Genomic DNA, 13390 nt, shown 5'->3' with positions numbered 1-13390 from the left:
TGTTTTGTACTCTAACATGTGATCTGTCTTGGAGAATGATCTGTGTGCACTTGAAAAGAATGTGCATTTTGCTATTTGGCATGAAATATACTGTATACATCTGTTAAGTCCATCTGGTCTAATGTGTCATACAAAGCCACTGTTTCTCTATTGTCTAGATGATCTATTCATTGATGTAAGTTAAGTTTTAAAATCCCCTACTATTATTTTATTATCAGTTTCTCCATTTGTGTCTGTTAGTATTTGCTTTGTATATTTAGGTGTTGCTATGTTGGGTGTATAGATATTTACAATTGTTATATTTCGGTTGTATTGATCCTTTATCATTTTGTAATACCCTTCTTTGCCATTTCCTACAGTGTTTGTTGTAAAGTCTATTTTGTCTTACATGAGTGTTACTCCAGCTGTCTTTTCAGTTCCATTTGCATGAAATATCTTTTTTCATTCCTTCACTTTAGTCTGTATAGATCTGAAGTAAATTTCTTGTAGGCATCATATAGATGGGTCTTGTTTTTTATCCATTCAATCACCCTGTGTTCTTTTTTTTTTTTTTGAGCATTTAGTCCATTTACATTTAAGTAATTATTGACAAGTAATTACTTATTGCCATTTAGTTAATTGTTAACTGGTTTTTTTTGTTGTCTCGCTTCCTTTTTTCTCTTTGGTTTCTCTGTGGTTTAATAAGTTTTAGTTCTATGCTTGGATTGCTTTCTCTTTTTTTCTATCTATTATAGGTTTTTGCCTTGTGGTTACCATAAGATTCATATATAACACTTTTTGTATTTAGCAATCTATTTTAAGTTGATGGTTGCTTTAGTTGAAATACATTCTAAAACCACTACGTTTTTATTTTCCATCTGCATGTTTTATAAAGTATTTGATGTCATATTTTACATCTTTTTATTTTGTGTATCTCTTAGCTAATTATTATAGATATGGTTGCTATAACTACTTTTTTTCATCTTCATACTAGTTTTACTAACTCACTGATCTACTACCTTTATTATATGTTTACTCTTCAGATTGAATATTCTTGGGTGTAGGTTCTTCCCTTTTATTTTTTATTTTTTATTTATTTATTTATTTTTGTAGATAATTATTTTTTATTGAAGGGTAGTTGATGCACAGTATTACATTACATTAGTTTCAGGTGTACAACACAGTGATAAAACATTTATATACATGACAATTCTAGGTTCCAGCTATCACCCTACCAAGCTGTTACAATATCTTGACTATATTCCTTATGCTATACATTACATCCCAGTTATTTATTTTACCATTGGAAGTCTGTACTTTTTTTTTTTTTTTTTTGTGAGGGCATCTCTCATATTTATTGATCAAATGGTTGTTAACAACAATAAAATTCTGTATAGGGGAGTCAATACTCAATGCACAATCATTAATCCACCCCAAGCCTAATTTTCGTCAGTCTCCAATCTTCTGAGGCATAACAAACAAGTTCTTACTTGGAGAACAAATTCTTACATAATGAATAAGTTACACAGTGAACAGTACAAGTGCAGTCATCACAGTAGGTTCTTCCCTTTTAGCACTTTGTGTTCTGCCACTCACTTGCTTCTGGCCTGTAAAGTTTCTGCTAAAAAAAGAGTGGATAGTCTTACAGGTGTGCCCTTGTACATAACTAATTGCTTTTCTCTTGTTTTTAAGATCCTCTCTTTAATTTTTGGCATTTTAACTGTTATGTATCTTGATGTGGACTTCTTTGGATTTATCTTTTTGGGGGCTTACTGTGTTTCTTGGACCTTGCTTTTCCCAGGTTAGGGAAGTTTTCAGCTATTGTTTCTTTAAAAAGTTTTCTGCCTCTCTCTCTCTGCTTATTCTGGGACCCATATAATACAACCATTATGCTTGATGTTTCAGAGGTCCCTCAACCTATCCTCATTTTCATAAGTCCTTTTTTCTTTTTGTTTTTCAGCTTGGATGATTTCCACTACCCTGTCCTTTAGGTTGCTGTTCTTCTACATCCTCTATTGATTCCCTTTCATGTTTTTTTCATTGAGTTTTTGTATCCCTCTTCTCTGAAGGGTTCTTCTTTATATTTTCTATCTCTTTGTTGAAGTTTTATCACTGAGTTTATCTGCTCTTCTTCCAAGTTTGGTGAGTATCTTTATGACTGTTTATATTTTGACCTCTTTATCAAGTAGATTGCTAATCTTCATTTAGTTAAGTTTTTTTCCCCCCAAGGTTTTGTCTTTTGTTTGTCAAGAATACATTCCTCTGTCTCCTCATTTTGTGTGACTCTGTGTTTTAGTGTATTAGGTAGTTCAGCTGTGTCTCCTGGTCTTGAAGTTAGAGGCCTTCTGTAGAAGGCGTCCTGTGGGGCTCAGAAGCACAATGTCCCAAGTCACCAGTACCAGGCACTCCCGGTGTCTCCTGTGGGCTGCATGTGCCCTCCTGTTGTGACTGTCCTCCAACCCCTGTAGGGGTGATGAGCAGGGCTGGACCCTAGCCTGACTGGTTGCAGCACCTGGCCACAACTGCTTCAGGTGCATTGGCAGGTGGGGTCGCCTGAGAAACTTGGCTATGGTTGCTGTGGACATGCTGGTGGCTGGGGTTATCCCTGGTGTGTTTGGCTGCAAGGGTCTGCTATGACTATTTTGAGTGTACTTGTGGGTGCTGCTGCCCCCCCCCATTCTACAGGGCAGGAGTTGCTTTGGTGGGGCACTAGTCTCACCAAGGCTGCCTGCTAGATGGCAAAGAGGGAGGTGTTTTGGAGGGACACCTGCCAGGGTGGGTGAGTTAGGCAGAGGAAAGGAACTGCCAGTGGCCAGGTGAATGGTGCTAGCAAGGTAGATTGAGAATGTCAGAACTGGAGCCCACCATCATTGGGTCTCTAGGTAGGTAGAAGGAGGGCAAGAAAAATTGTGTCCACCAGCACTTCTATTCCCGGAGAAAATTCCTACAGATCCCTGCCTCTCTGGCACATGCCCTAAAATTTTCTTAAATCCTGTAAATTTATCTTCTAAAATTATCTTAAATCTTAAGTCTATCTAAAATTATCAATAAATCTTCATGTGTGACTTGGGCACTTTTCAGAGTGCTGCTTCTGTGCTGGGTTTTGGAGTGAGTGAGGTGTGTGTGGGCTCTGTATGCACATTTTTGTTTTTCTATAACTCTCCCATTCTCTTGGAATGAAGCCCCACTGATTTTCAAAGCCAGATAGGTGTTGTGGGGGCTCATCCTCCATGTGCAGATCCCCAGAGTTGGAGGGGGGGTGCCCCGTGTGGGGCCTGAATTTCCCAGGGAGGACCTCCATGTCTTGTGATATTCCTCCTGGTTGTAGCCTGCTGCACATGTGTTTTGTTTTTTAACCAGTCCACATCTCTGCCCCTCTAGCCCTTCCCGATGTGGCTTTTTCTTTATATCTTTAGCTGCTGCTGTTCTTCAGGTGTCAGAGAATTATTCTTTATGTGGTTGCAGATTTGGTTTATCTGTGGGAGGAGGTGAGCTCAGGATTTTCCTCCTTTACCATCTTCCACCTTCCTGGTAGACATGTTAATACCATTGTTACTAAATTTTCTGTATATTCTTAACACTTTGGGGGAAGGTGGATTAAAATAGAGAAGTAATTAATGGAAAAGCATGTAACATTCATTTCCAGACTATTTTACACCAAAACAGGTTTAAGTTGCCTTTACTTTATCCTTTTACAGAGGTAATGTGTAAAAAGTATGAGATATAATGTCAAGTGTAAACATGCAAGAGACTGTGTATGATCCAATTTTTGTGAAATCTGTATAAACTGATATGCATGGAAAAAATTGGAAGTGCATCAAAAGATTCTGTCTGGCTAGAAGCATTATAATTTACATTTTTTCAGTTTTCCTCATTTTCTATTTTGAATACATATGTACATAATACACAAGGAAAAATATTAGTTATTTTTAATAGTGTAGTAAATCTGTAGAGATATCAGACAACTGATTATTTTACTCCTGTGGCTATTTTCTTGATATATGTCACTTACATTGTCTATCTTGCCTACTTTGTAAGGCACATGTGAGGTAATAGAGATAAAAAGATACATTTATGTTCTGTAAATTATAAAGCCCTATGGATATATATGAAAGAAAATACAATGTTCTTCAGAAATCATGAGACTGCCTTATCCATAGGTAGAACTTAAATAGTAGCCTTTGGGTTATTTCTAAGTTCATGGTATTTTGACAGCATTGATAGTCTACACTTTAAAGATATTCCAAGAAGTTCACATTTATCCTTAGAAATTTTTAAATGTGCCCTTTTGTTACTAATTTACAGGATTTTGAACAGTATCTAATGGCATTCTTCAAATAATTTCTTTGCCAGGCATGGATGGGCAGAAGCCTTTGCTGGTATCAGAAGTTCACATATCAAATATATCTGTCCACATGCGTAAGTTCTTCATTTTTAGGTTTGTGATTCAGAATCTGGAGAAGAACAATTTTCATAGCTTTATTTTTCCGCAAAAGCATTTAAATATAATTATGTTTATCTTTAAAATATTAGTTTATAAATAAAAATTAGTAAATTTATTAAAAGTAAAGTGATATCTTGGTTATGTTGAATTTTTTTTCTTTTTTGTTGAGAAATTTAAAATAATACTTTCTGGGAGGTCAGTTGAATTTATACCCTGAAAAATTCTTTTGGATCTGTTAAGTTCTAAGGATATCCATGAGGTATCTCTGAAGGGGATTTACATGTCAGGTTTACTGTGTTGAAACACTCCTAAATTTTACCAGTTGGAGGCAATATGATGTTTTTGTGGAAAGAATACAGACTTTGGAGTCAGAGAGATTTGGTTTTGAATTTTGAAATTGTGGATATCAAAAAGAAACTAGTACATTGTGATCAAATTCAGAAAATAAGATTGGTGAGTTGTAGGTCAAAAGGTTGCTGAGAAGCAATAGCCATGAAGAAGACAAATTGGACTAGATACATTAGTACATTAGGTTAGTAGATTAGTAATTCATCCTCAGAAGTAGTAATAGCAGTGAAGTTCACAAATTAGAAAGAGGAAAAGTATCTGAGATTAGCTAAGAAAACATTCTTTCCTCTTCATCCTGAAATAGAAGATTTATCTTACCTCTCTAGGCTACAGCTGAATACTATGGGTAGGGTTGCTGTGTCCCCTATTATTCCCACTCATGCAAGAGACAAAATTCTTGATTATGTTTGAATATCTGCTTTATTGGCCTCCAGATTGAATTTGACTTAAGGCTATTTCCCAACCTAGGGAAGTTCATATTGTCAAAGAAATTTTGATAAGCTTTTGTAATCTCCAAGGTAGATTTGTTTCATGAGTCATTGTAATAATAGGATGTAGTTATAGTATGTTTTCTTTCCTTTTGTACCTACCTGTGTTCAGGTTGTCTGGAAAATTTTTCTTCAAAGACTTGAACTGGGTGTACTACACACTTAGGCAAAACTTATAGTTCCCCTTTTTATTTAGAAGTCTCTTAAACAAATATATACTTAAGAACTAGGCAATAAGCAAAAATGTAATCTGAGCATACAGGAATTGATGCTACAGTATCTCTGCAACAAATTGCTCATGTCCTTAGCCCCTTACCCAGAGTCTCATATTTTATACATTTCCACTTGTGTTTGTTACTGGTTTTCCTTCTCACCTGTGATTAGAAAGTATTAGGTAAGGGTTGAGAAAGGAACATGTTTATTTACTAAGCTTAGTCCTTTGCAGCTACTGCTCTGTCTTTAGACTACTTTGGGAGGGTGTGGAGAACAGAACTGTACAGGTGTGGATGCAGTGAAACAGCTCATATGGTAAAGTTTTGTGTAAGCCTCAAGTTCTGTGTAAGCCATATAGTCTTTGTGAAAGCCTCCGGTAATTATCTTTGATCGTTGGGATTTATCAGGTTTTATGCTTTCTTATATTGTCCTTATTTTGCTGTTTTTTTCTTTCCCATTAGACCAGTTATGCCTGTAACATTTAATATGAGCATGGCTATGCCTTCTTGGTAAGTAAGAATTTACTTATTCAATAAGAACTTTATCTATACTTCAGGTTTTCTTAATGAGGTGCTTTTACGTATAGCGATTTTTTAGCTATTTTTAAGTTGCAAAGTTATATAATTGATTTTAACCTTTAAGTTTTTATATTTTAGATTCAAGGTTAAACTTAAGGACCTGCAATAACAGGTAGAGAAACAGGAGATAATGGGTGAATAGAAGTACTGTAGAAAATATCTCCTACTCCTTGATGAACATTGGTTGATTTTAGTAACCAAACATTTGAATGTCCTCATCTAGCATGTACTCTGATTAAGCCACAGCCTCTTCATCCTTCTGACATCCTGCCTTTCTGGAGAGGTGATAAGTATTTAAGGAAACAATTTCCTCCTCAACCTTTTCAAGATGCTTCTGCATTTCCTGTGTGCCATATAGTCAGGAAGTGGAGTCACTTGTTTGTTCCTCTGAGCAAGTTCCAGACTGATTTTTTCCTGTTGCTTGCAGAATCCTGCCATCAGGTCTTTTAAAAAATAAGGACTTTGACAGGTACCTGATTCATATTTTCCTTTCCATTCTAACTCCTTTCGCCATTTTATCTTTCGGGTGACTACAGGATCCAGTGTAAACTGGCCCACTCACAACTTAAACTGGCTTGTTGCTTCCTTGACTCTCTCTTCCTAGTGATATTTTCTCCACTCAGTGTTAGTCACCCACAGTTGTTCCAGGCCTTGTCATCTGGAACTGTCCCATCTTTGAAGTCACTTAATTTGAACCTGGCCGTTGACCATATGTCTTCATCCTTTGCGTTGGATCACTGTTTCCATCCTTTGCTTGTCCCTAGGCCTCCCAGTCTCCTGTCACCTTGTCCTCTCTACTTGCTCCCACCCACCTCTAACCCACCTTGCACTTGCTGTTTTATCTACTTTAGATTCCTTGGTAACTTCCACAAGTTTCTTCCTATGTTGGCCTTTGTTCTCTCATCTTCCCTCCCTGGCAAAATTTCACCCAGAACCCAAATTTCTACCTAATGTTGCTAGAGACCATATTGAAAGCACATAACCTGATAGGGAAGTAAAAAGGGCCAAGGAAAGGTCCCTTGGTCTCTGGTTTCAGATACCTACAATGCATGATGAAGGAGTTTTACAGAATATGGATAGAGATCCAGATAAATACCTGTGTTCAGCAGGTATGAGGTAGTGCACTCATGAGATCAAGACTGACATGATCAAGTAGCTCTACTCAATAAATGTGGTGGAAGCGGGAACAATAAGCTGCTGCAAACTTCTTAGGAGTGTGGGTTGAAATACTTCCTTGGGTGTAATATTAGACTAAGTAATTTCTTAGATGTTCTTACTCCGAAATATGTGATCCTGTGACTTTTTATCATTAGAATCTATATTTAGTTGGGGTGAAAGGAACTTACAGAATGTGAGATTCATGCATTGAAGTTAATTGTTTGGTTTCTGTAGACATTTTAATTTGTTTCATGTTCTAAAGAATACCTTTGGTTATCCCTTTTTATCCAAACTACCATGAGTTTAGTGAAACATAAAGAGTATATAGTCTTAGACTCAAATGGTTCTTTTAATATTTTGCCTTATTTTCCAGGTTTGATATTACTGGGCTTTCACCAGATTCACGGGAAGATGAACCTGGAATTAAAAAAGCAGCAGAAAATAGTAAGCACAGAAAAGCTTTATAAGGACAAAGGCATTCTTGAATATTTTTAGTTGATTCAGTAGTCTCATTAATGTTGATGAGATAGTACAGTTATCTGAGCTCAGGAGGAGCACTGTTTCCTTCCTTTTCATCAGTCTTTTGCCCTGATGGCCACATGGACTCATTTAACTGTGGTCGATAAAAGTGAGGTAGATGGGAGGAATGGCCTTTATCAAACTCTACTGGACCCATAATTTTGCTTTGATTTAGGCAAACAGAGAAAACAGTAGAAAGACTCATAGGTATGGCCAATTATCTTCACTAAGGAGACTTGAAATGAGGATGAAAATAAAGACAAAATGATATAATGATATCTAGTGAAAATTATATTAATGGTTAATTTTAGTGTGGTAATAATAGCTGCTGCTGACTGAACACTTAACTATTAAACATACTATGTAATTCTTATAAATCATCTCATTTAATACTCCTATTGAATAAGTATTGGCTCTACTTTATGGAATCTCCAAAGTCTGTTCTCTGGTTAGTATTCCTTGCTTCCATATGAACATTACAATTCCATTTATTTTTTTGGGTGAAAGCATAGAGAATTCAGAGATATCTAGTTTTAGAAAATACACAGAAGTGGCCTTCTCTTTTACATCTATGTACTAAAGTATTTACAAATAGAGAACATGATGACTAGGATTGACTTTAGAATAATCTGGGTGGTGATGCAGCTGGCAGTGATGAAACAAGCCTGGCTATGACTTGATGTTTGCAGAAGTGAGATAATGTGTACCTGGGGAGGCATCACATACTGTTTTTAGATTCATTTGAAATTTTAAAAAATAGCTTAAATCAAAACCAAAAAGGTAGGATCTTTAAAAAAATTTTTTTTTCTTCTCAAGAAGAATTTTCAAGATGCATTCAAAACACATTGGATATTTAGGAATATCAAACCAAGAACACTGATTTTTAGGGTCATCAAAAGTAGATCAAAGTTAGAATCCTAGAGCTAGGATTTTGTCAAAAAATAGTAGATGAAAAAATATGTATTGGGTATGAGAGTGAGTTGTCAGATCCTGTGGAAAATAGGGAGGGGCTGAGCCTTGTAGAGGAGACAGGAGAGCCTATGAGTTCCAGAGTGAAAAGTTCTGTCCTCATGACAGAGTTGGCCTGTGACATATTTGCCATTTCTTTCCTGTCCTAGGTAATGTATTATTGGAGAGAATTAGGCTCAGGTCTGAGTGAGGAAAGAGAGGAGTCTCTGTTTGAGGCCTGTGAGAATATGCCGTGAAGAGAAGAAGGTACTCAGGTCTAGGGAGCATGAGCAGAAGGGGATGGAATTAGAACCTGCTGCTCCACAGTGACTGCTGACATTACCTCAGCAATTGGTGTAGCTACAGGGAGTAAAGCTCTGTGAAACTGCGGGGAACAGTCCCAACAGCAACTTGACTGGCTAGCTGCTAGCCTACCCTCCTCACAGCCAGGCATTTCTGCCTCTTCTTTCTCACTGAGGCAGTAGTCTGCCACCCCTAAACAAATCCCTCACGCGTCTCAGCAATTCTCTCATTTCCTAAGCTTCCTTTACTGTTTTCTAGCCCATTCTCCCATGGCCTAGTTGGGGTACCCCCTTGTTTGTTATACTAATGTTAAAAACTAACTTTATATAAAAAGAAATGGTGACCATGGTAACTATACTTATCATGGTGGGCGTTGCATAATGTATGTAACTGTCAAGTCCCTATTTTGTACACCTGAAACCAATATAATATTATGTCAACTCTACTTCAATAAAAAAACTAATAAAAAATAATAGAAAATATTTTTTAATTTGAGTATCTGTGGGTTTTTAGCAGTGTTCTAAAAAGGCAGATTTCTGCTTTTTGATAAAAAGGAAATATAAGAAGCAGCACCTGCAAAATCTGAGTTTTATATTGAAAATACATTCTAATTTTGTATTTTAATAGTCCTTCAAGTTTTTCACTTCTTTCAACTTGTAATATACTTTCTGCTTTTCTGTTATTTTTTCCTATTTAAACTGTATCAATGAGCTTAACTGAAGGTATTAGGGATTTGACTTTCATGTTGTTTTTAGTAAAGGCTTTGATAGATCAAGAGATGAAGAATGGCATTCCTTCTAACAGAATTATTCTGGGAGGATTTTCTCAGGTAAGATAAAATTTGGGTGGTAATATCAGTACCTTCGGATATTATCTAGAACTCTGGTTTCTATCCTTTTTCTATGGAGGAGTTCTTTTTTAGATGTTAGGGAGTCTGATACATTATTTTAATAGTGAATTAAGTTTAAATGGACTAGAAATAATTCACCATTAATTAGTTGAGAGTACTTCATACGTTTTTGCTTTTCTAGTTTTTTTTCTCTTCTGCAAAAGCCTTCAACTTATAGGTTATGTTTTGAAAATCAGTTTAAGCAAATTGGAACCTGGGGTGTATTTTCTTAGAATAACCATAGTACCCATGTAGTTAGATTTCAAAGTTAACTCTAAGTACCCCTTTAAACAAAACTCTAATTTAAACACAGGTGGAAGTCCCTGTACTAGGAGGAGGCTACTGATAGAAACAATGAAGTAGTAAACAAGAGAGTTCTCTCTGGACACAGGCGAATTCTCCTGTGATCCCCATGGTGTGAGATCACTTGGCCATCTCAGCTTTGTAGCTGATAGCCTTTCCAGTTCTTGAGTCTACATGTTACATTTCCAGCCACACAGAGAGACAGCCTGATAGTCACTGAATCCTATTTTCAAAATCCTGAGAGAAAGAATATTATTATTTCAGATGAGAGAGTGTTGGGTCCTCATGTGGCCCAGTGACCCATGGGCATGGTCAGAGTAACATGGTGTTTAGAGGGCTCAAGGGAATGCAGTTCCCAGAATGTGGGGTACTGTGAGCTGAGTAGGCAGATACCCTAAAGGTGTCTGCTACATAGTCCTTATTATCTTGAATTCCTATTTTGGAAAATAATGCCAATTTAAGACAATTTGATTTTATGCCTAAGACTTTTCAGAGGAGAAAATAGTAACTAAATTCTGAATATTACTAAGGCCGTTTTAAGTGCAGCATATAATGATGCTATTAACTATGTCTTGACTGACTGGGTAGTTGCTGTGTAACATTGGTCTTTGGTGTAGAGAATCATGTCCTTTAGGACACGGTGGTGGTTGGGAGTGGTGTATATCTACTAACTTGCCTGATTTAACTTGACATTAGCCATCCAGTTTTTTTTATGGTTATTATTAACAACAGGAAATCTTTTAAGGTGCTGTTAGCAGAGGATGTGTTCCATTGACTTCCCTGCTTCTTTTTCCAGGGAGGAGCTTTATCTTTATACATTGCTCTCACCACACAGCAGAAACTGGCAGGTGTCACTGCTCTCAGTTGCTGGCTTCCACTGCGGGCTTCATTTCCACAGGTAGCCTGATTGACACATGTAACATTCAATGACTGAGCTAAGAGATGGCAGATAAAGTTGGGGAGAGGGTCATGGTTTATTTTCTTAATTAATAAACTTTAATTTTGTGGAGCAGTTTTAGGTTCATAGCGAAACTGAGGGGAAAGTGCAAAAGGTTCCCATATAGCCCTGTCCCCACACATGCACAGCCCCCTCCCACTATCAGTGCCCTGCAGCACAGTGGTACATTTGGTACAGGTGATGAACCTACTTTTTTAAAGTAAAGTTTTTTAGATTTTTGTGATGTATTACTAGGCTTGTCTATACACTGTGTTGTCTTTACAGTGGATTGCATAGAATGATATGTCCTGCTATAAATCTTACATTTCAAGCATTCGATACATTTTTTAAATGATATATGTAAAAATTAGGGTTATTCTTAATACAAAGAATTAATATGAAAGTTCAATATTCTCATTGCTTGACAGCAGAATTTTGTCATACAATATAATGTCTAAATACTCAATAGTATAAGGCTAGTATATAGCACACATGAGAGATGCAGACACGATTTTTATTCTCAAATTCATCTTTAAATCTAGGGTTTTTTCTTGTCACTATATAGTAATTCTTGGTGTTTTGCAGATAACAACTGCTTTTTATTAACTGTCTTATTTAAATCAGTTAAATGAGAACTGAGAAGAACATGATTAACTAAAACATCTCTTACATGAAGACACTGAACATATAAGGAATAAGATACAGTCTGCTTTAAGGAGCTGCTGATTCATTGGGGAAACTGTCTAAGACAGGGTAATTGTATGTCCTATAAAAGTTTAAAGAGATGTGGAGAGTATAGGGCTGTGATGAATTTTATTTCTTTGGCCAAATATAACTTATAATGTAAATATAAAATGTATGTGCATATCTATTTACAGCTTTAAATGCCTCATATGGAGCGCTACACATTTGATTAAATACCAGTTGTTTTTATTTCTTTTGTTTTTTTCAGGGTCTTATTAGTGGTGTTAATAGAGATATTCCTATTCTTCAGTGCCATGGAGATTGTGACCTTTTAGTTCCCCTATCGTATGGTTCTCTTACTGCTGAAAAGCTAAAAACACTGGTAAATCCAGCGAATGTAACCTTCAAAACCTACGAAGGCATGATACACAGATCATGTCCACAGGTAAATGTTTGGAAGCAGTGATTATAGAGATGTGTTTGCAACTTTTCCCATGGGATATTTTTAAGATAAATAACATTTGACTGGTTGGAGGTTTAAAGGGGGTTTAAATGAATTAATTCACATTGACTCATAGGTTAGCAGGACTTAGATCAGAATTTATTAAATTTAATTCAACAAATATTCAATGATTTCATATTAAATGTGATGCATTGTACATAATTCAAAAACAAAAACATTCCCTTTAATTCAATCTAAAATGAATTACAATTAAAAATTTAATAGGGGAGATGTAGATATATCTAAATAACTGTAGAAAGCAGGATGTGATATGTGTTATATTACAGGTTTAAAAAAAGTTCTCTGAAAAGCTGAGAAGAGTAAGATTAATTTTATCTTAGGAGGCACTCAGATCGTGATGAAAGAGCTTGATTTTGAAGAATGGGTAGTTTTTTTGGATAGTAAGTGTGCAGAAAAAGGACTGTAGACAGGAAAAGCAAGCTGTCAGTTGGTCCATAATCTAATGAAAAGCTGGGTGTCATAGAACAGGGAACACAGAGAGGAGAGACTGGGTTGTAGAAAGCATTTATGTTGTGGTAAGGATGGATAGAGGATAGATCCTCTCCAGGCAGCAGAGAGCCATTGACATTTTTTAATTTTTAATGTTTAAATTTTTATTATTTTAGTTAAAAAAAATTTTTTTAGCCATTGACATTTTTCATCAAAGCAAGGTGTGATCTAATTTACGGTCTGGAGACTGGCAGAATCCAGTAGGATTTAGTGACTAATTCTGTAGGGTAGGAAAGTTAGGAGTATCAAAGAGGCCTTAGATTTCTAACCCAGATGACTAAGAGGTTGCTATTCATAAAAGTAGGTACAAGGAACAGTTGGTTTTGGGGTAACAGGAAGGATAATACTGAGTTAAGTAACATATTGAGATAGATGTGCCCCCATAATATCAAAATGGGATGTTGGAAATAACCTGTCTGAAGCTCAAGCCCATTAATGGGGACTTAGAATGATCACTAATATCCATGGGAAAATATGAGAGAAAAAGCTGAGGTATAGTACTTTGGGAGATTTAGGAGGAGTTTGGTGTTGAATGAGTGCAAGAGGAGAGAGTTTCAGAGTTGGAGGAAACAGTACCCCATGATTCA

General features: G+C 36.2%; 1 protein-coding gene across 1 annotated transcript in view; it reads left to right on the top strand.

Annotated features, from left to right (window-relative positions):
* The window catches only part of LYPLA1 (lysophospholipase 1), a 35770-nt gene that overhangs the window by 20294 nt on the left and 2086 nt on the right, over positions 1 to 13390 (top strand). The window contains exons 3-8 of the mRNA XM_036878929.2: positions 4333 to 4398; positions 5934 to 5981; positions 7582 to 7652; positions 9734 to 9807; positions 10967 to 11068; positions 12060 to 12236. Of these exons, the coding sequence (XP_036734824.2) occupies positions 4333 to 4398; positions 5934 to 5981; positions 7582 to 7652; positions 9734 to 9807; positions 10967 to 11068; positions 12060 to 12236 (538 nt within the window). The remainder of the gene's footprint in view (positions 1 to 4332; positions 4399 to 5933; positions 5982 to 7581; positions 7653 to 9733; positions 9808 to 10966; positions 11069 to 12059; positions 12237 to 13390) is intronic.

The sequence above is a fragment of the Manis pentadactyla genome, chromosome 3 (genome assembly GCF_030020395.1).
Source record: "Manis pentadactyla isolate mManPen7 chromosome 3, mManPen7.hap1, whole genome shotgun sequence".
NCBI lineage: Eukaryota > Metazoa > Chordata > Mammalia > Pholidota > Manidae > Manis > Manis pentadactyla.
This window is presented reverse-complemented; position numbering and strand designations above follow the sequence as displayed.